Here is a 27324-nt window from a genome sequence, read left to right as displayed (position 1 = left end):
CGGCCTGCTGTGATGCCACAAGGTTTTCCCCTGCGCAGGGACCTGGGAAGGTTGCAGGTGCCCACAGGTCTGCAGCAGGAAAGGAGAAGAGGGGGGAGCCCAGGGATTGCTGGCCTGCTCCCCACTTGGAGACAGCGAGCAGGGTGTCTGGGTTGGGGGCTAAGCAAGACCCCTCTTCCTTGGCAGGCTGGCAAGCCTGCTTCTGGCATGCAGAAAAGTCTTTATTCTGTGGGTGGGCAGGCAATTTGTTGCACAGGGCCTCCTCCCCGGAAGACCTGAAGGGGTAGCAGCCCAGGAGGGCAGGGAGGTGGTTGGGGGGCTTGGCAGGACGTGCCAAGCAAGGCTTTCAATCTCTGGGTGACCTTTGCCCTTCCTGAAACCCTCCCCTGCTTCAGGTTTGATCTGAAGCATTCTGTGCCTGATTGCTCTCAAGGGGAAACCGAGGCAGGGCTGCTGCTAGCCGGGGGAGAGCTGGCCTGCTGCTCTTTCTCGCCACAGGAAGGTGACAGTGGGGGGGGGGGTGTCTTTGGTGGCCCCAGGGGGCACTGCAGCTCTGCCCTGGCAGGAAGAGGGGCGGCTGGCGCAGCCTTAACTCTGCTGCTGCTGCTTTTGGAGTGCAGGGAAATTGCCAGCCTCCTCCGACTCCTCCCTCTCCTCTGCTTGGGCATGAAGTGGCGCAGCTCATACCTGGCGGCTGCTTCTTCCTGCTCCTGAGCCCAAGGAAAACACCTTGTGCAAACAAAGTCAGCTGAGCGGCTGGTGGGGAATTTCCCTGGGCAGCAGAGCCTGCAGGGAGGGCAGGCGGCGCTCTGTGGCCCCTCCAGCCGTAGCCCCACCATGGCCGAGCGAGGCAGGAGTGGAGCTGCCCTTCCGGACGAAGAGGTACCCCCCCTTTTCAACCCCCACCCGCCCCTGGCAACTTTCCTGCTCCTCCGCCCACCCTTGGCTTGGGAGGAATCCGCCTGGCGTGCCTTAGCCTGCCTGGCTCCGGCTAGGAAAGGCAGCCCCATAGCCTGGGGGGGGGGGGCAAGGTGGGTCCTCTAGCAGGTGGGCCCAGAGGTGTCCAGTGGGGATGGGGGGGGCATACCTGGTTTAGCCACTCTGGTGTCTCCCTGCTGGGGAAAATGAAATCTGCTAGCCTCAGGGACTTCCTGAATTTCTGTTCTTTGCCTGACCTAAGCAGTTTCCCAGGGCAAGAGGGGGCAGGAGCTGTGGGGCGGAGGGACGACCACCACGTCTCCATTTGTGTCTTCCTCTGGCTTGGCATCTCTTGGTTTGTGGAAACATGCAGAGGCAAGAGACCGGCTGCTGTGGGGCTGAGGTGGCCTCAGCTGCTTCTCTGCAGGGATCTCCTTGGCCCCCATCCTGGTGGGACCCCCACCCCACCTTGGGGTCCTCATCATGGACATCTGGTGAATTACGGGGAACAGACTGGAAAGGTGGGGGGGGGACTCTCAGCAGTCTAGTCACACCTTGACTGGAGTGCTTGTGTGGGGCACCTCCTAACCTAGACCTCTTGCCTGCAACCTCTAGGTCTTGGCCTTGGCGTGGGTCTACCTGCTTGCCCTGGCTCTCAGGTGAGTGGCCAAAGACCACCTTTCCCTCCCTCCTTCCCTCCAGCCAGGCCTCTTCTCTGCCCTCCAAGCACAAGGGGAGCAGCCTGACCCCCTGTTGCCCTCCTTCTGGTGGGATCTCCAGCCCCATACTCTGTGGGTCGCAGGGAATCCAGGTAGCTTTCAGGGGGCCTTTGATGGTAGGGGGTGAGCAAGGGCACCCACACGCTGTGCCCTTTGCCTGGGTGGGTCCTGGCTACTCGTCTGCCCGCCATGGGGGGAGGGGGCGCCTGCAGAGTCTGCCTGCCTTGGCACCCCCCCACCCGCCTTCTCTGGAGGCACCCAAGGGTGTCAGGCACATCTGAGTCCATAGCTGTCAACACTGTCCTTTTTTTAAGGGAAATTCCCTTATTCCGAATAGGATTCCTTGCAAGAAAAGGGAAAAGTTGACAGCTATGCAGCTGACACCAGCAGTTGAGGGCAGAGCATAGGAGTCCAAGCTGCTCCTCTCCAAATTTGGAGGAAAGAGGGAGCAGCCGGCCTCCCTCCCCAGGACTTGCCCGGTTCTTGGGGGCTGCCTCCTCTGCCCATGGGCAGGCGATGGAGGGGGAGCTGGGTGGCGTGGGGGTTCCCTTCTCCCAGGCGAGAGCCCAGCTGACTCCTGGCCGTCTTTGTCTTGCAGCCTGCTGGGCAGCGGTTCCATTGTGGCTGCCTCCCTCCTCCGAAGGCGATGCTGCCAGGATCAGGTCTGCCAGGGTGGGGTTTCCAACGCAGCCCCCCCCCCGAATGCTCCGCCACCCAGGGCATCGTTCTGCAGGAGCCCCTGGGCGCACGGGAGAGTCGCTTGCATTTGACAGGCGCTCTTCAAAATCCTCACCTGAGTGCTGCCCCCAAAGAGAGCAGCCTGCAAGAGGATGGGCAATCTGGGAGCCCCCCCCCCCCCGAGCTCCCCATCCAGCCCAACTTAAAGTGGGGGGAGAGGGAGACTTTGAAAGGTTAGGGTTGCTGTATTTCAAAACGTGAAAATCCAGACAGAAAAGTTGTCAAGCTTTTCCCCAGATGTCTAGATTGTGCATCAGGCTGAGCTCTGGGAAAGGGACAAGAGAAGCCGGGGGGGGGGGGGGAGCTACTCCCTGGCCTGCCTGACCTTTGAGTCCCCTTCAATCTGCATGGGTAGGCAAATAAGGCCTGGGGGCCGGATCCAGCCCAATCGCCTTCTAAATCTGGCCCATGGCCGGTCAGGGAATCGGGGTGTTTTTACATAAGTAGAATGTGTCCTTTTATTTTAAATGCATCTCCGGGTTATTTGTGGGGCATAGGAATTTGTCCACCCCCCCCCCCAAATATAGTCTGGCCCCCCACAAGGTCTGAGGGACAGTAGACCGGCCCCCTGGTGAAAAAGTTTGCTGACCCCTGGTCCAGAGGGTGGGCTCTGGGTGCAGGGGGGCAGAGGGGTCCTGCCGGTTGCTGGTCTGGAGCTGGCCCTGACCCCTTCCTCTCCCCCCAGCTCTGCCCGCTCTTCCTCCTCTCCCTGGCGGATCTCCTGGGTGCCTCAGCCCTCCTCTCCGCAGCTGCCATCCAGCTCCTTCCACCGCGGCTCTTCGTCTTGGCCTACCAAGCCTGTCCCTACCTGCTGATGCTGGGCCTGGTAAGGCAGCCGTTGCTCTGCCCGGCCTCCGTGGCAGAGCTGGCAGGGGTGTGTGGCAGCCGCCTCTCGCACCAATGGATGGCATGGAATGCAGTCAGCTGCCTTGCTCTGAGCCAACTCAGAATTACCTGCCCTGACTGGCAGCCAGGGCTCTCCAGGTTTTCAGGCGGAGGAGTCGCTCCAAGCCCCACCTGGAGATGCTAAGGGGGATTTTAACCAGGACCTTCGGCTTGCAAGGCTCTGCCACCCCTTCCTGGGGTCTCCCTTGCTGAGAGCTTGACCCAAGTGAGTCCTGCCAGTTCCTGCAGACAGATGGATGGGGCAGCCTCCTGGCTCTGGAACCAGCCCACCAGCCCTGCCCAGGTCAGGGCGCCCCCTGCCTTGTGCCAGAGCCAGGTTGGCCCCCTCTGTCCTCTGCCAGGCCCCTCTTGGCACTCACCTGCCCTTGCCCTGCCTTCCTCTTCCCCAGATGTTCTACGCCGTTTCTCTGCTGATGGTCGTCGTCTATGCCTACGAAGTGAAGCGAGCTCTGGGGGGCTGGAGGGAGGCCCCTTCCTCTGCCCTGCTGCAGGTAGGAAGGGCGCGGGGCCCCTGCCTGGTCTCTGAGAGCTTAGGAGGGACCCCAAGAGTCATCTAGTCCAGCCCCTTGCAGTGCCTCAATCAAAGCCAAGATAGCAGAGGGTCTCCTCACCAAACGTGAGGCTTCTTCTACCCATTGGCAATGGGAGTTCCTGCATTTCCGCTGGGGTCCTCCAGGTTTTTTGAGCCCCAGGCACCCTGCTGGCCGGCACTGATGGGAGTTGTAGTCCAACATGCCTGGAGGGGGGGGCACCAGCCTGGGCAAGGCTGCGCCAGAGGGCTGCTGGCCAGCCTTGGAGAGGGGGCGTCTGCAAGGACCTGGGCTGTTCCTTCTAGGGCAGGGGTCCCCAAACTAAGGTCCGTGGGCCTGATAAGGCCCGAGGGACTCGTTTATCCGGTCCATGGTGACCCCCGCTGCCGTTGCCCACTCTTACTGGCACTGCACTGTGCGGCTACCCACTTGCGGGTCGGAGGAGCACCAGAAATAGCTTGTGCGCATGCACAAGCGTTGTTTCTGGTGCACATCCGGGTCAGAGGAGGTCCGTGCACATGCGCACAAGCTATTTCTGGTGCTCCTCCAACCCGAAAGTGCGCCAGAAATAGCATGTGGGCACGCGTATGGGCACAGGCTCCCCTGCCCTCCGGCCCACTGCGCGATCGGCGCTGGAGACACCGGCCCAAGGCGCAGTAAGTTTGCTGACCCCTGTTCTGGGGCCTGGCTCCATGGGGGGGGGGGGCTTCCCGGGACTCCGCCCATGGGTGCCCAAGATGCTCTGGCTGGGAAAGGCTCTGGCAGAGGCCCCTGCCCAGTTGGGGGAGGCTCAAGAGGCTGGGGGGCACCTGGGGGAGACACAAGCAGGGGAGAGGAGGACTTGGACGATTCCCGGCGGGTGTTTGCCTTTGCTAAGGAGGCTGCTTTCCTCTCACCTGCCGTCTCTGTTTCCCCCCAAGGAGGAGAGCGGCAGGTTCAACGAGAGGCTCCGAATAAATCTGCCCCGTCTCTTGGCCTGGTAGGTGCAACTGACTGGCGGGGACTGTCCTGCCACCCTTTCCCTTTGGGAGGGGGCCCTCTTGGCCCCTGGAAGCCACCTCTCAGCCCCACTGCCTCTGAGCCATCGCCTTCCACAACACCCCACCCTGTGTCTTCTCGCAATAAAGGCTGCTCCCGTTCCTGGTCTTCGTAGTCCTGCTGGTGATTCGAGGCTCGTCCCTGAGAGATGTGGCGCCCTGGGCCTTCCCCCCATTGGCGTTACAGGCTGGCAACGGCTCACGAGGGTCCCACGGCCTCTACTGCTCCAGGTAGAACCTGCCCCCTTCCTCTCCCTTGGGATGGGGTGGGATTTTGCAGAGGAGGGTGGTCTCTTGCGTCCAGCTAGCCAAACCCTCCCACTTTCCTTCCAGCTGCCTGATCCTCATCCGCCACTCGCATGACACCTGCTACAAGGTACTGCCCCCCCCCAGTGCTTCCTCCATCAGCTGCTTCCTCTCCCTGTTGGTCTGGGATGCCCTTTCTTGGACCCCACCCCCATCCTTTAGGGGCACAAGGTCCCTTAGTTCTGGGTCAAGGGGCCCCCAGCAACAGCAGGGTTGTGGTGCTGTGAAACCAGCTGCCCCCCCAGCTCCCCTGGAGGACCAGACGGCTGCCCCAAATGCTGCCTCCTTCACTTCCTTCTCAGGTGGTGATAGTGCACAGATATTGGCATGGGGCTAGTCTCATGGGGTCCCAAGGATCATCCAAACTAACCCCAAGCCCCATGAATCTCTGGTTGAACTTGGGGAGGTTTGTTCCCCTTCCATTTCCAGTATTCCTCCTGGCAGCATCTCTCCTGTCACAGGAGAGCAGGAACTCGCTGCCCCCCAAAACAGAGGGTGGTGGGATTCTCAGGAGACCCTCCTGTCTGCCTGGGCAGCTGAGCCCCAATGGGGGTGGGCAAAGTGCCCCCATGGGCTTCAGAGGCTCTTTCCAGAACACTTGCAGAAGGGCCACGGGGCCTGTTTCCATGGGGGGGGGTTACCCTTGGACCCCCCGCCAGTGTTGGCCCCCTTACTGAGGCGCTTCCCCCCTCCCCCCCCCAGTACACAGGCAGGGACGACTCTGGCAAAGAAGTCAAGATCTTCTTTCTCGTCTTCATCTCTCTGGTTGTCGCCTGCTGCACAGTAAGTGTGTCCGTCCGTCCGTCCGTCCGTGTAAGTGTGGGCATCCACCAGGGCCTGTTTATTTATTTTTGAAAAATACTCAGAGCTGAGAGTGGATTTCATGCTCTTTATTCATCTCATAGTCGTGAGGAATGGAAGTTCCCCTGAGATGTCTGCTTTATATACATTATTTACGCAATGGGCTGCACGTGATTGGCTAATTCCGGGATTCACCTGTAGACCAATCAGGTTGTGGATTCACTTCCACCTGGAGCTGGATTGGGTGGCTCCTGTGGACCAATCAGACTGCTGCATTCGGGATCCTATTGTTCTAGGACAAATCAGACTGTTTGATTTTGGATCCTAGTCAACTCAGTGCATAACAATTTTTATTTTTTATTTTTTATTGAATTTATATACCGCCCTATACCCAGGGGTCTCAGGGCAGTTCACAGAATAAAATCAAGATATAAAATCACAAAATACACAATGAAGATAAAAACAACAACCCAATAGCCCCCCCCCCCCATTTGTGGTCTGCTGACCTTTCCCTTCTTTGTCCCTTTTGCTAGGAATAAGCTGCACATTTTAGTAAAAACAAAAATGGTTTACTTACATTTCATATTTTTTTTAAAAAAATTAATTTTTAATCGGAATTTTATTTACAACATAACACAACCCCCCCCACTCCCGCAATACACAAACCCACCCTCATTAAACGTGAACATAACATACAATAAGCAAACAACCAAATAAGAGACTTCCTTTCCCCTGTATCTGGCCTCCTTATTCACTTCTTATAAACTGTTTCCTTTATGAATAATTATTTAGATTTTTCTAATTATAACTTAAATATCCACAAAGCTCTCCTGCAGACATTAATCAAAACAAGTCCAGGTATTTTAGGGCACTGTTTTGTGAAGTATTCTTTGCCTTTTCCCCATGCTTTTTGAAATTCTTGTCTAGTGTGATCTCTACTAATTGCCTCTGTTAATCTAGCCAGTTCAATATACTCTAACAGTTTATCTTGCCATTCCATTTTTGTTGGCACAGTTTCTTTTTCCCAGTTTTTAGCAATTAGGATCCTTGCCGCTCCTGTGGCATAGAGGAATATTTTCTTATCTTCTCTTGCTATACCTGTGTCCGTTATCCCTAGTAGAAAATCTTCTATATTTTTCATAAAATTATACTTAAACATTTTTTTAAGCTTGTCATACACTGTGTTCCAGAAGCTTTTGATTTTTCCACAGGTCCACCAAACATGTATAAGTGTCCCCTCTGTTTTACCACACCTTCAGCACAGATTAGTTTTTGTCTTATACATTTTAGCTATTTTGGTAGGTGTTAAGTACCATCTGTTAAACATCTTGATTAGGTTTCCCCTCAATACTTCACAGGCTGTAAATTTCCAGTTCTTTCTCCATAGTTCTTCCCATGCTGTTAATGGTTTTCCCAATATCTAAAGCCCACTTGATCATTACCTCCTTGACCTTTTCGTCTTTGACCTCCTACTCCAATAATGTATCATTCATTTTTTATATTACCTTGTTTTTGTTTTTCTAATAATAAAGGTTCGTTTTAGAAACCTTTTTTCTTATCTGTCCTGAACACTTCGTGCAATTGATGGTATTGGATCCAACCTGTAAGGTGTTGTTTAACTTCCTCATCTTCCTAATCTTTAATTACTAATTTAATGTATTTTTCCTTAATCAGATCTTTATATGTGGCCCATTCTAACTCCATATTTTTCTTTTTTATTGTAATTGCTTCTAGAGGTGATGCCCACCATGGTGTTTTCGGTTCTAGGAGATTCTTATATTTTGTCCATGTTTTATATAATGATTTCCTTAGGACATGATTCATAAATCCCCTGTGTACTTTCCCTTTTTCATAAGCTAAATACGCATGCCAACCATAATGATTATTAAACCCTTCTAGATCTAACAAATCACCGCCTTTTAACTTTACTTACATTTCAATGCAGGCAGCAAATACGTCAAAAGTATTTTACTCGGGTAAAAATGGAGCCTGGTCTGAGGCCCATTCGCTGGCTGACCAAATGACCTGCTCTTCTTGGCCAGGTGAATGGGCATGCCAATGGGGAAAGAGCCCAGAGAAGGGTGGGGGGTCTGAGTTCTGCCCCTTTCCTTGCCCCTAATGGCTGCCTCCCGCTGCCCCTGGCCAGGTCCTCTACTGCAGGGTGAAGTGCTGGTGTCGCCGCAGGCAGAGAGGTGGCCCCACCCTGACCCTGCCAGCTCCGGAGAGTGACGGCTGTGCCATCAGAACCCGCATCGCCTGCTTCTTCCAGCTGGTCTTCCTGGTCTGCTGGATGCCAGGTGAGTGACCTAGGAGCCTTGTCTCCTCCTCTAGCTTCTGCCTCCCCTGAGAGGTAGCACCGCTGAGAGACTGCTTTGGGGCCACTTGCCTTCCACGTTGCAATACTTGGGTCTGAAGACATGGAAATCCAGCCTCAAGGCATCTCCGAGGGGAAAGAGGCAGACTCTCTTCTTGTTTGGCAAGCGTGGAGACCCCCAAGTTAAGCCTCATCACTTACCTCCAGGTTTCTGATGTTTATTGAATGAGTCGAGAACTATCAAGACACATTGTCTAACAACTACTCCCCACCCGTGGGGTGGATCCGCAAATCAGATACAGACCCTGAGAGCTTTCTTTGGGCTGCTGGGGGCGGGGAGAGTCTCTGGGAGCCAGTGTGGTGTAGTGGTTCAGAGTGGTGGACTCGTAATCTGGGTAACCGGGTTCGCTTCCCCGCTCCTCCACATGCAGCTGCTGGGTGACCTTGGGCCAGTCACACTTCTCTGAAGTCTCTCAGCCTCACTCACCTCACAGAGTGTTTGTTGTTGGGGAGGAAGGGAAAGGAGAATGTTAGCCACTTTGAGGCTCCTTTGTTGTTGTTTAGTTGTTCAGTCGTGGTCGCCTCTTTGTGACCCCCTGGACCAGAGCACGCCAGGCACTCCTGTCTTCCACTGCCTCCCGCAGTTTGGTCAAACTCATGGTGGTCTCTTCAAGAACACTGTCCAACCATTGAGGCTCCTTAGGGTAGTGATAAAGCGGGATATCAAATCCAAACTCTTCTTCTTCTTCTGATCCATCAGGTGGCAGGCGGTTTTCCCCCAGCGCAGAGACAAAGACCGCCCAGTTCAATTTTAAATCAGGGCTATTATGGGGTGTGTCTGCCAAGATGGGCAGAGGGATCAGCACCCAGGCAGAGGAGATCCTGGAGGTTTGCTAAGTTGCCGCATGTTGGCTGAACCCAACATTTCGAACTGTGGAAATACCTGGAAAGGTGTAAATGGGAGGAGCTTCCTCCCTCCCCCCTCCTCCCCAGATGCCCCGTGTTTGTGCATTTATAGAATTGCAGGCTTGTAGGGACCCCAAAGGGTCATCTAGCCCAACCGCCCGCCCTGCAGGAATCACAGCTGGAGAGTCCCAGATGGGTGAGCCACCAAGGCAGGAGGGTCTGGCACCTTCCCAGAGAGTCTGTTCCACTGGCAAGGAGTAGTTCTGGGTTCCTTGGTGAGGGAGGGGTCATGGGCGACAGGAGCCACCCTAAGCGGATGGAAGAAAGAACTTGTTCCCTGGCGGCAGACAAAGGCCTTTTCGGGGTGGAGGGAGAGAGGGAAGGCTTATAGGAACTCTGCCCTGCCAGAGGCCAGCTCCATCTTTCGCCCCGCTGAGCACCCGCTTGGTCACCGAGGGAGAAAAAGTGGCCGCGATCCCAAACCGTGAGCTACATTCTCAGGGGATGGTGACTCAGCAGGTGTAGGGATAATCGCTGGGTCCGGAGGGAGGACACTCCCCACCTGCAGGCAGCCTCAGCCTGCCTGCACGCGTGACCTTGGGGTGCAGGGCACACTCCCCCACAGACAAGCCACCGCTGTCTGAACACCCTTCCCTCTGTCTAACCTTTTGCCGTCTCAGCAGTCTGCGGTGCCCTGTCTGTAAGCTTTGTCTCAGAGACCTTTTGTCTCCTTTGTCATACACTGTGCAAGGGGAAAATGATGCGGTGGAAACGGGTGCCAAAATAACTTTGTACCACCCCACGATCTCGGGACTGGAAGATGTGTAAAGGTCACAGCCCCAAATGTATCTGCCTGGGTTTGCATATTGTGTCAATAAAAGGAGCCTCCACAGAGCTGGCCGGCAGCTTGCTTGCAGCTCACCTGCATTATCAACTCCTGCCTCATGTCCATCACTTCAACCTGGGGCCATGGTGCCCCCTGCCAGCCTGGTGACCTTGGCCAGGAAAAGTGACGTGGCCCCTTCTTCTCTCCTTCCCCCTCAGCTTTCTTCCTGTGCCTGCTCTCCTTCTCCAGTCTCCAGCCGGCCATCCTCTTCCCTCTCTACTTGGCTGTGGTGAGTGACGGGGGGGGGTCCTTGGAGGGGCTGAAGCAAATGCACTGGTCTTGCATTGGCTCCTGGACTTCAGTGCTGGTGAAGGGAGGGGCTCCCACTTATGCCACCCCTTTCCTGCAGAGCTGGCAGCCCCATTCCTTTTCCAAACGCCCTCCCTTGTGGCGTGTTCCCTCAGCCTCCTCTCCTCTCCCCTCTCCTTCGGAATCCCCTGGGCAGCCGCAGCTGCCGCCCCTGGTCTCTGAGCTGTCCCCTCCTGCCCCAGAGAGAGGTGCCTCCTCACACTGCCCCACAGGGGCTTGGGATGCAACCCCTGGCCAGCCCTAGAGGCGCCATTTGCCTGCAGAGCTTATAGTCAGTGTTGTAAACAAAATCTGCCCTTTTTCCCTTATGGGGTATCCAAGAGCCCTTAAGTGGGTTCTCCATCGGTAGGAGAAAATAACAGAGGCAACCAGAGAATATTGAGAAGCAAAGCAGCTAGCAAGCTTGATCTTGATTGATCTGCTGCAACAGGGTTCTCCCCTGAGGAGGACCCCAAACCAAGGCGTGCCTGCCCTTATATAGACATTTTAAATTCCCTGCCCTGGAGCTCCAGACCACCCCTCCATACATCACAGACGGGGCGTAACCCAAGACCACCCCCCACAAACATCATACCTACATCACAGAAAAGACAGTCCACAACAGAAATGTGAATGTTGTTGTTTTTCCTGCCTGCCAGGTTTTCTGATAATGCCTTATCTGATTCCCTTTCCTGGTAGTCTGGCCATTCCTTTAAGATGGTGATTACTAAATTCCTGTAACAAGGAAGGTGTTTTTTCCACCTCCTCCCTCCTTGCAGAGAAACATTTGGTCAGCTTGGGAGTCAAAATGGTTTCAGGACTGTCTTCCTGTGCTGCTCCAGACATGTGGTTTATATATTTATGCATGTGTTTGCTTGGTACATTTATGAACATTTAATATATATCTAAGACCTTAAAATTCTTATTACACCGGGGCTGCTGCAACAAAGAGCTGTGCAAGCCTTTGTCAGGCAGAGATGTGAGAGGGCACCTGAGGAGGGAGGGAAGGACAGAAGGACAGAGGCCAGGGTTGCCTGAGGCACCCCTGCCCTTCATTCGAGGCACCCCAGGGTGCCACAGCACACTGGTTGAAAACCACTGATCTAACCAAACAAAGCCATGCGGTGGTCAGCCACAGAAATGCCAGCAGAGCAATCCACAGAGGCGGCCTTCGATACTTTAAGCAATTGCAGGATTGCAAGTGGGGTCTCAACTCCCTGGATCTCCGGGCCCCCGTGAAGTTTCACCCCTCCCCAGCCTCCCGTTGCTCTGCCAGAGCACACCCGTCTCCCCCCGAGATGCTGAAGCTGCTGGATTTTGGACCCCCCCTAAGCGTAACGCCCCCTCTTTTCCCTTTCCGCAGGCCCTGACCGTCTCCCTCCAAGGCTTCTTGCACAGCCTGGTCTACGGGTGGCTGCGGCAGAACTTCCGCCGGGAGGTGACCGGGGAGCAGATGCCCCTCCTGGGCCACCTGGGCCAGAAAGCCTTTTTCGAGGACTCCCTGGCCGTATGCAGGGAGGGCTGAAGAGAGAGGGGCAGGCGGGGTCTCCCCAGAACAGAGTGCTGCAAAACTCAGGCAGGGAGCAGCTCAGCTCTGCTTCCCCCCCCCCCCCGCCGGGGTGGGGGTTCATTACAAGCCCCTCCACCTCTGGGTTTTTTTGTAAGGGTATTTTGCTCAGGACTTGATTAGCCCAGCAGCCAGCAGGATCACACCAGAGACGCGTAGGAGCCGTGCGCTCTGCTTGCTACAGGGGCTTCAGGAGATAGTTGTCGTCCCCCCCCCCTTTGCTCTGGGGTCTCACGATCCCCTGGGGTCCACTTGGCGGTCAGAGCAAAGCACGAAAAGGCAGCCAGGTATATGAAAAGCAAGGCGACTAGGAGGCCCAATCTTTTTATTGTTGTCACAGCGAGGTTCCTACTTCTGAAAGGCAGAAGCAGCAGCAGCGCCAGCAAAGGGTGCAACTCCTTTGAAAAGTTTGCCTTTGGCCCAGAGATCCACTCCCAAAAAGCACCGTCCAAATGTTGCAAGGCATCACAGGGAGAGGTGACGTTTTTCAGAAACCTGAGTCCTTGCCTTGTCTCCAAGATATCTGAGCATGGCAAGTCTCCTCTCTCCTCTGCTCATCTTTGGACAAACATGAGCACACCCCTTTGGCGTCACAAATAACCTTCGCCCCAATCCATTCACCTAGTCTCTTGCTCAGCGATTTCTTCCTGGGCAGATCAGGATCCTTCCTTCCGTTGTCAGCCCATTGTATTGCCCATGGTCAGGACTCGGGGACTGTGGCTGCAGCCATGACATGCTCAGACTCTGTTGCTCAGAACCACCTTGGTTCACTCTGTCTATGATTCTGTGACCTTTGCCTTGAGTTCTATTCATGAATAAACTATTTTATTTTAATATCTACGGTTTTCCCATTCATAAAACAGGATTTATGAGGGCTAGTTGGGGGGCAGTACCTCTGGTGGGGGACACACCGTGCTCCTTCTGGGGCAGTTTGGTCCCCAGTCTGCCCTCGGCTTTCATCTGGGGCTCCTAGTAGCTGCCAGCATGGTGCAACAGGGGCCACACTCTGGAAAATGGCTTTGACTGACCCCAGGGCATATTTTACTGCCCCCGTCCCCCCCTCTATAATTTTCCATTTTTACAATTATTTTAACAACAAATAAATTCATCCCAAATCAATCTGCATTTTCTTTTACTCCCCCCCCCCCGTGGTTACTTATTTTGTATCTTATTCTTGCTGCATATCCAGTTCAGACCTATTTACAAATTTTCCCTTTATAATTCTTTTTAATTATTACTGCTCATGTTTATTACATCATTCCTGCTAATGTTTTTAATTGTTTACAGTGCATCTTCATGTATTCAACACATTTTCCCCCCATTCTGTTCTAAGAAAACTCTCATCTTTAGCACTTATTATTCCGGTAAGTTTTGCCATTTTGCTACTCCATCCATTTTAGCTGCCAGTTATCCTTCATTGGAACTCTTTCTTCTTGCCGTTTCTGGGCGTACACCATTCGGGCAGCCGTAGTAGCATACCTAAAGAGATTTTTTCTGTTCTTTAAAATCAACTCCCAGAAGACTTTTACTATCTTACATGGTATAATAATAATAATAATAATAATAATAATAATAATAATAATAATAATAATTTATTTATATCCCGCCCTCCCCAGCCGAAGTCAGGCTCACAGCGGCTAACAACAGTAAAAATAACACAGTTTACATAAAATCACAATCAATTAATAGAAATACATTCTAAAATCAATTCATTCCAAAATCAATTCAAAATCAAATTAATGGCAACCATTGGGCTAGAGTTCTGTGAGGATTACAGAAGGAGAGAGGGGGTCAGACTGTGCCTTGGCCAAAGGCCAGGCAGAACAGCTCCATCTTGCAGGCCCTGCGGAAAGATGTCAAGTCCCACAGGGCCCTAGTCTCGTGTCAGAGCTTTCCACCAGATCGGGACCACGGCCAAAAAAAGCCCTGGCTCTGGTTGAGGCCAGCCTAACCTCCCTGTGGCCCAGGATCTCCAATATGTTTTTATTTGAAGACCGTAAGGTCCTCCGTGGGACATACCAGGAGAAGCGGTCCTGTAGGTGTGATATGAAAAAGGTTCCTTCCTTCTCTTTACATTCCAGCATGTATTTGATTCAGTCTTGTACATTTTAGCTAACCTACTAGGCGTCAAATACACATCATTTTCATATAGTTTTCTTTTAAGTCATAGCATGCTGTAAAACTGCTCATCCCTTCTCAATAGGTTCAGTTTGTACATTTCTGGATGCTCTTTAGATAAAATGCAGGGAAAAGGACAGATGCCCCATTGGCAGAGTGCCAGCCTGATGCTGCTCTCACCCCTCCTACCATCTCTGGGTGGGTCCCACGGAGAAAGCCTGACTTCAGACAGCAAGGGGCAAGTTGAGGGAGGATAAGTCCCGGCTAGCAGCCCTTGTCTGCGGGGGGCAGAGAGAGATGGCAAGTGGGGCAGACAACGCTGCCTTTCTCCTTCAAAGGCCTCCTTCCTTCTAAAGCAGAACAAGGCTCTGCTCAGCCCCCCAGTAGAGGCTGCACCCCTTTTGGTTCTCAAGGGTGAGATCCTAGCAGGGCACAGACCTGCGGCTGCTTGCCTTTCGAGAAGAGAGTCCCGATCCGAGCACCTTCCACCTATCAGGCCCAACTCACTTGGTAACGCCCTGCTTACCAGCTGCTCCTGGAGCTTCAGGATGCTGGCCAAGATGGGCCCCTGTGGCCTGATCCAGTCTCTGGCTCCCAGTCTACTGGGAGAGGCAGAATCAGGTCATTAAAAGTGACTGACTGGTTGAAGCCGCCCCGTGAACTGGGCAGCACATCCTTTCCAACGTCTGTATCACCATTTCTTTCTGACGTACCAAGTGGCCACCTTGAGAGAAGCTGCTCCTCTCTCCCTTTGGCAACAGGGATGCTCACCTGCCTGCCTGTCCCCACAGACGGGGACCAACACATCCCCCAATGACCCAAGAGAGTCTCCTCCTCCTTCAGGATCCCAGTTATTGCCCACATGCAAAAGTTCAGCGGAGGGATCTGTAGGAGTTTAGCCCTGACTCTCGTCCGCTGAGGTTTCCTTAGGGGATTCCCAAGGCTGAAACAGGCCTGGCCAGAGTCCGGAGGGGCTAGCCAGCCAGCCAGGGTCCGCTCTGCTCCCTCGAGGAGAGAGCCCCGATCCGAGCACCTTCCACCCATCGGGCGCAACTCGCTTGGGAGCATCCTGCTTACCAGCTTCTCCTGGAGCTTCAGGACCAGGTCGACCACCTCCACCTCAGACTTGTCCTTCACCCAGGACCGGATGTTCTGCGGGAAAAGAAGCCGACTCAGCTGCGAAGACGCTGCCTTGCTTCCTCCTCCCCAGAGCAGGGCTGGGCAATGGCCCTGATCCAGGTGCCACTTTCTGGAGCACCTGCTAGGAATCTTGCAAAATGTGAAGTCATACAAGAATATATCACCAAGGGCAACTGCTCCACAATAAGGAGTCTAAACAAGCAAACAGAGAAATCTCAGACGTTGTCTTTTTCTTTGCAATCACTTGTGCATTTGATAGAAGCAATGTCAACTCGCAAGTCAACCCCTGGATGCTTTTCCAGTACAATCAGCACTTCAACCCACAAAGGGGCTTAATCATTGAGCTGATACAATAAAAGCAATGATTATAGTCAACATCTATTTCCATATGGAATGGTTGAATTACGGTGAGAATATGACAACACAGGAAGACGGAAGAAGTAAAAATAAAAATAAAAAATGAGATCACACATGAGTGAAGGGAAACGGGGGTATAGGGGAATTCGAAATATTTTTAATATAAAAACTTTAATATAAAATTTCTAACTGTGTTGTATTTGTATACAGCAAAGAGAAGTTTAGAATAATTAGGTATATTTTAATTTAGTTAATTATGTAATAGGTTTATGTTAGAAAATGAATATGGATGTTGAATTTGATGTTTGTAATTTTTCTTTTTTCGGTTTTTTTTGGGGGGGAGAGAATTACAGTGAGAATATATCCCATATATGTAACCTCTACACAGAAGACTATGCATCCATAGCTTAGAGCAGGGGTCTGCAACCCGCGGCTCCGGAGCCGCATGTGGCTCTTTTACATCTTTGCTGCGGCTCCGGGGCGGATACTAGCGAGGGGAGGAGGCGCATTGTGCGCCCCGACACTCCTCACTGTGGCAGGCGCTGTACTGGCTGTGACGTCGCATGGGGGTGGTGCGTGCATTAGTCACGCACCGTCCCGACGTCACCTTCCCGCCCGCTGTCAGATCGTGGCTCCGGAGATATATTTGTTTTAAATGTTGCAATGGTTTTGCGGCTCCCAGTTGTTGTTTTTTCTTCGGAAACGGGTCCAAGTGGCTCTTTTTGTCTTAAAGGTTGCAGACCCCTGGCTTAGAGAAACGGGCATATCTATAAAGGTAGAAAAATGACAAAGTTATGAATTTCATCACAAAAGGTTTGTAGAACTAATCCCAGCCTCCATCGCTTGTATGAAAAATCTGTAGAATATCCCTGTCCCCATATGCAGGGAAGAACAGAAAAAGGCCTTCTATTTGTTACCCTTCCTTGGGAGATGCTGGCAGGACTCACATATTTAAGAGTGAAGTTAGGAATTCCTTATTGTGGAGCATTTGCCCTTGGTGATATATATTTTGTGTGACTTTGCATTTTGCTATTATATCACTACCCTGTGCATTGTCGAAGGATCCTTGCAGAGCACAGGGGGAGCTGGCTGGGCAAAACTGAGCCTGACTCAGCCGGCAAGGCTAAACTGTCAGGGGGGGGGGGACTTTCTGGCAGAGGAACAGTCTCCCTCGGAAGGTGGTGGATTCTTCTTCCTTGGAGGTTTTTAAGCAGAGGTTGGGTGGCCATCCTTCAGGGAGACTTTAGTTGAGATTTCTGCATTGCAGGGGGTTGGACTAGATGACCCTTGGGGTCCCTTCCAGCTCTACGATTCTATGATTCTAGGGTGCTTCCACAGCTCTTAAGCAGGCCAGGATGCAACACACACACACCCACACACACACCAAGGAGCCCAGGTGTGTCCTGCTTGGCTCTTTGTGAGATGCCGAGCGTGTGCTCTGGCTCTGCAAAGCCCTCAAGCAGATGGCGAAGAAATACTAGTAAAGGAAATGGAGCGAATGATGTCGGGCTGACGTTTCAGCTCTGCTCACAATAGGCCTCCTCCTCTTCCCTGCGGCAGAAACAATACTGTTTTTTTTAAAAATAAATTTTTATTCAAATTTCACAAAATTTTTTAACACAACAACACAAACAAACACAAAACCAAATAACATGTATAATTTCGAATCCTTATTTTCGTGTAACTTATTTCCCCGACTCCCCCATACCTCCCCTTTCTGCATTCTATTTTCAAACTTTTTCCAGCAAATCCTTACTCTTAGTTTTATCAAATTTATAACCTCCTTTTTTCTTTAATCTTAACCTTTACAGCTGTAAACCCCTTAATTTATAAAACCAGCGTCATTCTAACACTCATTAATTTTACAATATTTCTTAAGATAGTTCTTAAATTTCTTCCAATCTTCTTCCGCCGCCTCTTTTCCCTGGTCTCGGATTCTGCCAGTCATTTCTGCCAGTCCCATATAGTCTATCACCTTCATCTGCCATTCTTCCAAGGTGGGTAGATCTTCTGTCTTCCAATACTTTGCGATGGGTATTCTTGCTGCTGTCGTGGCATACATAAAGAATGTTCTATCCTTCTTTGACACCAATTGGCCGACTATGCCCAGGAGAAAGGCCTCTGGTTTCTTCAAGAAGGTATATTTAAATACCGTTTTCATTTCATTATATATCATTTCCCAGAAAGCCTTAATCTTTGGGCATGTCCACCAAAGGTGAAAAAAATACCTTCAGTTTCTTTACATTTCCAACATTTGTTGTCAGGCAAATGGTAAATCTTTGCAAGCTTGACTGGGGTCATGTACCACCTATAAATCATTTTCATAATATTTTCTTTTAAGGCATTACATGCCGTAAATTTCATACCGGTGGTCCACAACTGTTCCCAGTCAGCAAACATAATGTTATGACCAATATCTTGTGCCCATTTAATCATAGCTGATTTAACTGTTTCATCCTGCGTATTCCATTTCAACAGCAAGTTATACATCTTCGATAAATTTTTAGTGTTGGATTCCAACAGCTCTGTTTCTAATTTTGACTTTTCCACCTGGAAGACAATTTTCCTGTCCAATTTATAAACCTCCATTATCTGATAATAATGAAGCCAATCTCTCACTTTGTCCTTCAATTTTTCGAAACTCTGCAAGGCACAAACAATACTGAAGGCAGCAGCTATGGGTTAAAAGCTTGACCTGATTGGCGTACGATATGAGAGCTACAGGTTGCCTTTGTTGGTGGGATAGATTTCAGTGCCTCACTGGTCAGCTACCACTTGCCTTAAGCCGGTCAATAAAGCGCTGACCTGCTACCATCTACCCACTGCTGTGCTTGGAGCTCAGAGCAGCACTGAACACATGGACTGAAATTCTGCACTAGGCAAGAGCTCTTTGACAGAGGAACAGACTCCCTCAGGAGGTGGTGGGGTCTCACTGGAGGTTCTTAAGCAGAGGTCGCCTGGTCGTCTGTCACAGATGCTTTAGCTGAGATTCCTGCATTGCAAGGGGTTGGACTAGATGACTCACGGGGTCCCTTCGAACTCTGCAATTCTACAATTCTATTATTCTCCCTGCTGTGGATTTTTTGATGGGTAGCGAGATTGGCTCTCCTGCTGAACCTGTTTCCACATTCCGGGCACTGATATGGTTTCTCCCCAGTATGAATGCTTTGATGGGAAGTGAGGTGGGAGTTCCGACTGAAGCTCTTTCCGCATTCCAAGCACTGGTAGGGTTTCTGCCCTGTATGGATGCTTTGATGGGAAGCGAGACTTTCCTTCCGACTAAAGCTCTTTCCACACTCTTGGCACTGAAATGGTTTCTCCCCACGGTGAATACTTTGATGTCGGCGGATATTTGCACTTGTAGTAAAGGTCTTCCCACATTCCAGACACTGGTAGGGTTTCTCCCCTGTATGAATTCTTTGGTGGTACGTGAGACTTTCCTTCCAAGGGAAGCTCTTCCCACATTCCAAGCACTGATAGGGTTTCTCCTCTCTATGAATTCTTTGATGAGACGTGAGATGGGAGTTCCGACCGAAGCTCTTTCCGCATTCCAAGCACTGGTAGGGTTTCTCCCCTGTATGAATGCTTTGATGGGAAGTGAGATTGGAGCTCTTATTGAAGCTCTTTCCACATTCTAAGCACTGATACGGTTTCTCCCCACTGTGAATTACCTGATGTCGGCGGACGTTTGTGTGTATGTTAAAGCACTTCCCACATTCCAAGCACTGATAGGGTTTCTCTCCTGTATGAGTGGTTTGATGGGAAGTGAGACTTCTCTTCCGAATGAATCTCTTTCCACATTCCAAGCAGTGATAAGGTTTTTCTCCTGTATGAAGTCTCTGGTGGGAAGTGAGACTTTCCCTCCGACTGAAGCTCTTTCCACATTCCAAGCATTGATAAGGTTTGTTCCCAATGGGATTTCTTTGATGGGAAGTGGAATGGGAGCTCTGGCTGAAGCTCTCTCCATACTCCAAATGTTGATACGGCTTATCCACCGTGTGAATTATGTCATGGTCTCCCTTCTTCTTATTTTCCCATTTATCATCACCTGAAATGAAGAAAAAGATGGATTAGAGTCTCAGGAAGAAATGGGAGTTCCCAATTATGGAGCAATGCTCATTAACACTTGTGATACAGGGAGTTAGATGGAAAGTCTTATTCCAGGGTTCACGGCCTTTGATTGCTGGCATTAACAGAAATACCTATGAGAACCTGAGATTCGAACAGCCTGTCTCTCTCCTGGGATAGATATTGCCCAATCATGGAATCTGCTCCACCTCCAATAGCTGTCCTCTCTTTAGTCAATCAAAAACAGACAGAAGCAAAGAAGAAAAAAGCAGTTCAGACCAGCCTGATCAATGTCTAAAAAGAAACAACAGGAGGAACAATATTAACAGACAAAATAATCAACAGCCCCCCATGCAAGGTGAGTTGTGGGGGTGTTAGCATTGCATCCCAGATGCTGCAAGTGGCCCTGTTGATTTCCATCAAAATCGGGGAGGCTTTGTTGGGATATTCTGTTCCACCTTAAGGACAGACATGTGGAATTGTTGTATGTCACATGTCTGTTTACACTCCAGCACAGCTTGCTGGGAACTTCTGTTTGTGTATAGCTTTTGCTGTCTTGCTTTGGACACGAAGGAGATCAGACATGTTTTCCTTTTGTCCTGATGTAGCTGAATAAACTGCTTGTAAATATGCTCACACAACTTCTCCTTCCGCTTCTGTTGCGTAGTGTTTACTCTGCTGAGTAGCGTGCCCCAGCTTCTGAAGCTCGGGTCGCAGATGCTGCATCAAGGACTGGAGATCACCCGGTACACTGGCCGGTGGGCTGGAGCCAGCGGGGGGCCTGCCAACTGCCCCTGTTTCCTTGGTTGCATGCCAACAGGCTTATCACAGAGAGATATGTGTGGAATTTCCGAAGAGATATTATGATCCACAAGGGAGCCTCACTGAGAGAGGCCACGATCCCGCGATTCTCCTCCATGACTTCCTTATGCAGAGATCTCTGGTCAGGATCCAGCAACGCCCATTCCCTGTCTGTGAAATGAACAGCGACATCTTCAAAGCACACTGAACCCTAAGAGAGAAAGAGAAAGGTCCTCCTCTTAGTCAGAATGAAGATGATCTACTATAAATTGCTCTATTGCTTTCTGCTGTGTTGTTTTAATGGGATCGTTTTGCTGCACATTTTAATTGTGGGTGTTTCTTTAAATATCTTAATGGAATTATTTTAGTGTGCATTTTAATGATGGACATTAACCTTAGTGTAAATGGGGGGACTCCACAATGTGTTTCTCAAATCACTCTGTCTGTGCCAGCCTTGCCGCTCTCCTTTCCCTGTGTGCTCTTTTGGAGGAACCTGATACCCTGAAGTCAACTTTAAGAGAAACACGGGGGCACAGGAAGGGGGAGGAGATTGGGGCAAAAGCCCCATTCTGTAACTCTTGGGGCTGGTTAGCTGAATCCTGGCCCCTTTGTGGGATGCAATCCACTGGGAGCAGTCAAATACAACATTCCTTGTTTTGCTAGAGTGGACATGCCGGGGATGTTGGTCCAGTCAGTTGAACTTCCTGTTCCTCCTGGCCTGGAGCATCCTTCCTTGCATGTGACTAGTGGGTGGGTGTGACCTTCCCAGACCTGGGAAAAGGCCAAGGCATACTGCCTCTCTCTCTCTTTTCCATCTTCCTTTCGTCCTGCAAACTTCCTGGACTGAACTGCTGGCTGCCAGCCAAGCAGCCCCCCAGGTCATCTCCCTTATGGGGTAATCCTGTTTTTATATGCTTGCAACTTTCAGCCTTAAGTCTGCCTTCAGGGATCACACTGTGCTCTGCCTGATCATCAGTAAACTTTCTTTTTATTGCTTATGAAGAAGACTGTGCTGTATTTATTCAATTAGGAAGGAAAATATCAGAACACACTTCAATCTGGACAAGCCAGATTGAATTGCTTATTGTCTTAAGAAACTCACATGAGTTTGCAACCAGTTTTCTGCTGTGTAAAGAGGGAATGCACTCTGCTTGCTAGCGCAAGTTAGGAATCATATTTTAAAAAGGTAAAGGTAAAGGACCCCTCACAGTTAAGTCCCATCATGAACAACTCTGGGGTTGTGGCGCTCATCTTGCTTTAATGGCCGAGGGAGCCGACATTTGTCCACAGACAGTTTTTCCGGGTCATGTGGCCAGCATGACCAAGCTGCTTCTGGCGAACCAGAACAGCGCACGGAAACACCATTTACCTTCCCGCTGGAGCGGTACCTATATATCTACTTGCACTTTGATGTGTTTTCAAACTGCTAGGTAGACAGGAACAGGGACCGAGTAACGGGAGCTCACCCCGTCATGGGGATTCGAACCGCCGACCTTCCGGCAAGTCCTAGGCTCAGGGTTTAGACCACAGCGCCAGCCGCGTCTCTGCAGGAAGGATATTAATAAACAATATATCCTCTCCTGCCGCCCTGAACATTCCCACACACTTTTGCATGGTGTGTAAACTGCTTAGAAGCCTGTGTTTGCATTTAATAATAAATCTAGAAATAAAACTGCAAACGACTCGGTGAATCATATTAGCAACATTCAGAAGGTGAGATGGCTGTTCCTTATTCCCAGCACATAAGCCTTCTAAAATAAATAGTTCAGGGCAGATTTGTTAAGAAAATGAGAGATTTGCTTGGGTCTGGAGGGACCCTGGCTGCCCCTTCCCCACAATACTAATTTCCCCTACCCCATCTGGTTCCACAGCCGTTGCTCCTCCTTCACCACCAGGAATAGATGGAAGAGCAGGTCTTGCTGGCGTCATCTGGGCGCCTGCAAGAGACAGAGGTAAGAGGGAAGCCAGGAGTAGATGCTTTTCTCAGAGGTTAAACACTACATATCAAACTACAAATGGGCCTTTGAAAAAGTCTTGCCTGCTGAATGGATTATGACATTTGCACCCATTTCATATTTTAGTTGTGTTAAGAATACATCTCCCTCCTTGGGGCTCTTGGACAATATTCCCCCAAAAGATGAAAAGAACCCATGTGTCTGTTTTGAAATCCACAGAATGGAACCAAACAGAGAACAATCTTCTTCCTCCTTACCCAGTGGCTTCTCTCTGGTGTCCAACAGAGTCCTTTCAGTCTTAAAGGAATCCAGACCCATTTCTGCAAACAGAACCTGTCTCTGAAATAGCAACAAGGATTCAGAACAGAAAATGGGGAGAAAGATTAGCAATGACTGAGGTGAAAACCTGAGGGGTATCCAATCTCATTCCTTGGGTGCTTTCCAAAAAGGGGTGGGCCATTAGTAGAAAATTTAGGGAGACTCTCCCTCATGTTCTGAGCTGCTTAGGAAAGTCTCTCTTACCTGCTTCCTCTCTTCCGCCTGACTCAGGAGGAAACCTTCGGCCAGGGCCACTGCCTGGGAACTGGTCTCTGCTCCACATTCCCTCACCCAGCTCTCCATCTCCGGGGGAAGGACAGCCAGGAACTGCTCCAAGATCACCAGGTCCAGCATCTCAGCTTTCGTGTGCCTTTCTGGCTTCAGCCATTGATGATAAAGGTTGTAGAGTCGGCTGCAAACCTCTCGAGGTCCTTTGGCCTCCTGGAAGCAGAACTGCCTGAACTGCTGGCTCTGAGCCTCTGAGCGGAGGGTGTCCTCCTCACCCAGGATCTTCTGCACAGAGTTTTCCCAAAATGCCCCACTGTTCCCTGTTTTGATGGCATGGCCTCTTCCTGCTTCAGGCCCAGATGAGTCTTGCTCATCCATTTGTGGTCTCAGGAAGCCTCCAAGAGAGATGAAGGAACCCCTTGATCTTCTGCCAAGTTCTGTCTGTCCAAATTAGAGGTGTCAGCAAATTCTACAAAGCTTGCACATTATTCTGCAATAAAACTGACTGTCAGGAAGAAAAATAAGTAAACCTCTAGCCCAGGCATAGGCAAACTCGGCCCTCCAGATGTTTTGGGACTACAATTCCCATCATCCCTGACCACTGGTCCTGTTAGCTACGGATCATGGGAGTTGTAGGCCAAAAACATCTGGAGGGCCAAGTTTGCCTATGCCTGGGCTAGCCCTTCTAGAAGGAAAGTGACTATGGACAATGTGCTGGCAACTGCAGGGATTTCTGTGAGATGAATCAGCTGTAGATATACCTGCAAATTTATTGTGCTAATTTTGTGTTATACACATGACATGAGAAGACTGTCAGTATTTATTTAATATTATTTGCTTAATTAAAAAGAATTTGGTGGAGGCAAACGTAGAGTGAGCACAGCCTCTGGTAAGAAAGAGGTGCAGCAGTTTAAAAACTTACAAAACACTGGATAACATTAACAAATATGGATATTCTAGACCTGGAAGGTCATGATAGCAGGTTTAGTTGCAGGCATATTTATGGTATGAGAAGGCAAAAGTACATAAAGGTTTTTTGAATCATCTTGTAAGAAAACCAATGTATATGGTATGGGAGAAATATAAAAATTTATTAGAACAGAAAGCACCCTGGTGGCTTTCCCCACTAGAAGCAATATCCTTGAAAAAATTAAATACCAGAAACGACTGGGCAACATATAAAAATTTGTTAACGGAAGTAGAAAAACAGTTGAAATTGCAAAATTTTGAGGACATATGAAATTTATTAACTGATTGGTTACAATATCACCAACTAGATGATATAATTAAGATGGATAAAAAGAATGGTTTTAGTAATGAAATCTCAAGGTTTGAAAAAGAATTGTTAGAGAATAATTTATAATTACTTTCTAAAATGTACAAACTAATTTTAGAATGGTATACAAAAGCTGAAGAAGTTAAATCTGTAATGATACAGTGAGCGATTTTGGGTACAATGTAGATTTCATCATGGGAGAAGTTATGGAAAGATGATCTGAAATTTACAGCATGTTGTATGTTGAAAGAAAAATATATATTAATGATGTACCTTTAGTATCTAACTCCCAGTAAGATAGCAGAAATGTATAAGACAGCTACAAATATCTGTTGGAAATGTATGTAAAAAGAAGGCCCTTTTTTATCATATGTGGTGGACAGGCAAAGTAACAAAAGCATTCTGGGAAATGTTTAAAATAACTTTTATTTAAAAAGCCAGAAGTTTTTATTTTAGGAAATATAGGTGCTAAAATTCCAAGGGAACAGAAAAGATTGTTTATGTATGTGGCAACCGCTGCACGGATGTTCTTGGCCCAAAGATGGAAAGAAGACAAAGTCCCTACCAGAGAAGAATGGCAGCTCAAGTTAATGGACTATGATGAAATGGCAAAAATGACCCGAAAAATAAGAAATCAAGAAGACCAAAACTTTAATAAGGAATGAGGAAAATTTATAACTTATCTTAAAAAACCATTGTAAACAGTGCGATTTCAATAATACTTGTAATGTAACGAGAACTACGGATACAACAGAGATAGAAAAATTCTGAATTATTGCAAAAGATACGGTAGGAAAAGTTTAACAATAAGGCCCACAAGGGGGAGGAGGAAAGCCCAGGGGATTTCGTGGGAACCCTGTGTTCCTTTATATAACATGTTGTGGTGTGAGTGTAAATTTGTATATCACAAATTAAATAAATAAATCTGGGGGGAAAGTTACAAAACATGCAAAGAAATGAAGCACCGGGATATGGGCTATGAGACATTTTTCAACATCTCGTTGCTACCAGCGCTTCCCCTTTCTACCCTTCTGGCATAGAAGAGACCACACACTTTGGTAAGTGAAGATGTTTTTTTTACTTACAAACTTTCCAAGTTCAGATTCATGCATATCTCCATGCAGCAGCAAGAAAACACAGGCAGAAATCTTGGGTTACAAAACGGAACAGAAGGTTTCTGAGCGTGTGGCCTGGCCTTAAAGAGGTCAGATACGTCCTGTCTGGTCAAGTTCGCATGGTAAAAGGGGCCAAACAGCAGAAGGCAAGGGAGCGAAGACTTTTCTGGGGTTCGTTATCAAAGGTCTCCCTGCAACTGGGACTCTCAAGCCTTGCATCGCCCTCTGCTCCTCCGCCAACTGGCCTCGTCCTCTTTCAAAGCCACCCCGGTTCCAGAGGTTTCAGTGCACATTGCATGATGGAAGGACTTTCCTTTGGGAGCCCTCCATCTGTCAACATCCACTCTTTCTTTCTGGCACAGGGTTTCGTTTGTTATAAGAATTTTTTAAGGTCTTTGCTATATAATAAATGTTCATAAATGTACCAAGCAAACACGTGCATAAATATATAAACCACATGTCTGAAGCAGCACAGGAAGACAGTCCTGAAACCATTTTGACCCCCCCCCCCAGCTGGCCAAATGTTTCTCTGCAAGGAGGGAGGAGGTGGAAAAAACACCTTCCTTGTTACAGGAATTTAGTAATCACCATTTCAAAGGAATGGCCAGACTACCAGGAAAGGGAATCAGATAAGGCATTATCAGAAAACCTGGCAGGCAGGAAAAATAATTTAAAAATAATAATAATTTATTATTTAAACCCCGCCCATCTGGCTGAGTTTCCCCAGCCATTCTGGGCGACTCCTGATCAAGTGTTAAAAACAATACAGCATTAAATATTAAAAACTTCCCTAAACAGGGCTGCCTTCAGATGTCTTTTAAAGATAGGATAGCTGCTTATTTCCTTCGCATCTGAAGGGGGGGGGTGTTCCACAGGGTGGGAGCCACTACCGAGAAGGCCCTCTGCCTGGTTCCCTGTAGCCTCACTTCTTGCAATGAGGGAACTGCCAGAACAACAACATTCAAATTTCTGTTGTAGACCACCTTTTCTGTGATGTAGGTATGATGTTTGTGGGGGTGGTCTTGGGTTACACCCCTTCTGTGATGTATGAATGATGTATGGAGGGTTGGTCTTGAGCTCCAGGGCAGGGAATTTAAAATGTCTATATAAGGGCAGGCACGCCTTGGTTCGGGGTCCTCCTCAGGGGAGCACCCTGTTGCAACAGTTCAATAAAGATCAGGCTTACTAGCTGCTTTGCTTCTCAATAGTCTCTGCTTGGCCTCTGTTCTTTTCTCCTATCAATAGGGAACCCACGTAAGGACTCTATACGGGCTCTTGTGTTCCCCATAAAGGAAAAAGGACAGATTTTGTTTACAACACGTTTCATGTCGGAGTGTTTCCGTGCGGCTGCAGCCTCCGTTCATAAACGCGACTGATCCATCAATCTGACCGGGGTTCATTCCCATGCGTTTCCCGCGCCGCCCCCCTTCGACCCAAAGACCCTCCCCAAAGGGTCCAGTTGCGCATCCATGCAAAGGAAGAGCAGAGTTGCTGCCCTCCTGCGACCTCGCCCCTCCCTGGCAGGACCCTCCGCTCCTTGACTTGGGGTCCCCCCCTTACAGGCTCCCCACATGCAGGTTCCCCTGTAGCCCTGGGACCCCCAATGCACCATCTGGGAGAGGGAGAGAGAGGAGACTCACCGGATCCCAGCAGGCGCCGCCGGGGCAGCATTGGCAGGGAGAGACAGAAGCGCCCCCTTTTCTTGCAGGAAAAGTCTGGGGAGGCGGGGAGGGGCTTTTGCTCTGGAGGACCTGCCCTCCCCGTCTTTCTTTCCTGCCCTCTCTAGGAATCCAGCTCCTTTCTGTTTAACCCTTGGCAGGCCGGAGGCACCCAGCTCTCCCTCTTCTCTCCCTCTGGAGAGCAGGAGCCCCGGAGGAGCCACGCGCATGGCGCGCAAAGCACCCAGAGATGCTTTATTTGGGGGGCCCTCCTGGCCGGGGGCTGAGCTTCCCCCTCCCTGGCCTAGAAGCCGAAGGCAAGTGAACCCCGCTGTTACGGAAATTACCGGGGGGGGGGGCGCATCTTTAAAGTT

General features: G+C 49.9%; 2 protein-coding genes across 7 annotated transcripts; one reads left to right on the top strand and one right to left on the bottom strand.

The window, feature by feature from the left end:
• The first annotated feature begins 243 nt into the window (after positions 1–243).
• LOC310686947 (uncharacterized protein) lies at positions 244–20373 on the top strand. 4 transcript variants are annotated; one of them, XR_014516132.1, is made up of 13 exons: positions 244–882; positions 1534–1577; positions 2236–2299; positions 3061–3201; positions 3671–3772; positions 4732–4790; positions 4939–5079; positions 5182–5224; positions 5857–5937; positions 7901–7997; positions 8102–8252; positions 10220–10290; positions 11713–12750. XR_014516132.1 is itself a non-coding variant. In XM_083461509.1 (12 exons), the coding sequence occupies exons 1-12, from the start codon at positions 838–840 to the stop codon at positions 20279–20281; spliced, it is 957 nt and encodes a 318-aa protein (XP_083317635.1). In that variant the 5' UTR covers positions 254–837; the 3' UTR covers positions 20282–20373. The 4 variants fall into 4 exon arrangements, 3 of the variants coding, with proteins under 3 accessions (XP_083317635.1, XP_083317634.1, XP_083317633.1); XM_083461509.1 differs by lacking the exons at positions 7901–7997; positions 11713–12750 and adding an exon at positions 20267–20373 and having other exon boundaries at positions 254–882; XM_083461507.1 differs by lacking the exon at positions 7901–7997 and having other exon boundaries at positions 257–882.
• On the bottom strand, positions 13124–27324 carry LOC310686848 (uncharacterized protein). 3 transcript variants are annotated; one of them, XM_083461206.1, is made up of 8 exons: positions 26933–27322; positions 22878–23342; positions 22613–22694; positions 22255–22337; positions 20485–20611; positions 18195–19579; positions 16281–17099; positions 13124–15937 (listed from the first exon to the last, which is right to left on the bottom strand). In XM_083461206.1, the coding sequence occupies exons 2-6, from the start codon at positions 23277–23279 to the stop codon at positions 18474–18476; spliced, it is 1800 nt and encodes a 599-aa protein (XP_083317332.1). In that variant the 5' UTR covers positions 23280–23342; positions 26933–27322; the 3' UTR covers positions 13124–15937; positions 16281–17099; positions 18195–18473. The 3 variants fall into 3 exon arrangements, with proteins under 3 accessions (XP_083317332.1, XP_083317331.1, XP_083317330.1); XM_083461205.1 differs by having other exon boundaries at positions 22878–23296; XM_083461204.1 differs by lacking the exon at positions 13124–15937 and adding an exon at positions 21867–21944 and having other exon boundaries at positions 16280–19579; positions 22878–23338; positions 26933–27324.

The sequence above is a fragment of the Podarcis liolepis genome (assembly GCF_965112155.1).
Source record: "Podarcis liolepis genome assembly, chromosome: 10".
In the NCBI taxonomy this organism is placed as follows: Eukaryota; Metazoa; Chordata; class Lepidosauria; order Squamata; family Lacertidae; genus Podarcis; species Podarcis liolepis.
Note: the sequence above shows the minus strand (reverse complement) of the source record. Positions and strands in the feature narration are given on the sequence as shown.

Coding starts and splice junctions, on each gene's coding strand:
- LOC310686947 (XM_083461507.1), top strand. CDS start 838: ATGGCCGAGCGAGGCAGGAGTGGAGCTGCCCTTCCGGACGAAGAG. Junction 2,300..3,060: donor GGCGATGCTGCCAGGATCAG/GTCTGCCAGGGT, acceptor CTCTCCCCCCAG/CTCTGCCCGCTCTTCCTCCT. Junction 5,080..5,181: donor CACGGCCTCTACTGCTCCAG/GTAGAACCTGCC, acceptor CTTTCCTTCCAG/CTGCCTGATCCTCATCCGCC.
- LOC310686848 (XM_083461204.1), bottom strand. CDS start 26,963: ATGCTGCCCCGGCGGCGCCTGCTGGGATCCG. Junction 22,695..22,877: donor AGGCGGAAGAGAGGAAGCAG/GTAAGAGAGACT, acceptor TTGCTATTTCAG/AGACAGGTTCTGTTTGCAGA. Junction 21,945..22,254: donor CGGCTGTGGAACCAGATGGG/GTAGGGGAAATT, acceptor TCCTTCCTGCAG/AGACGCGGCTGGCGCTGTGG.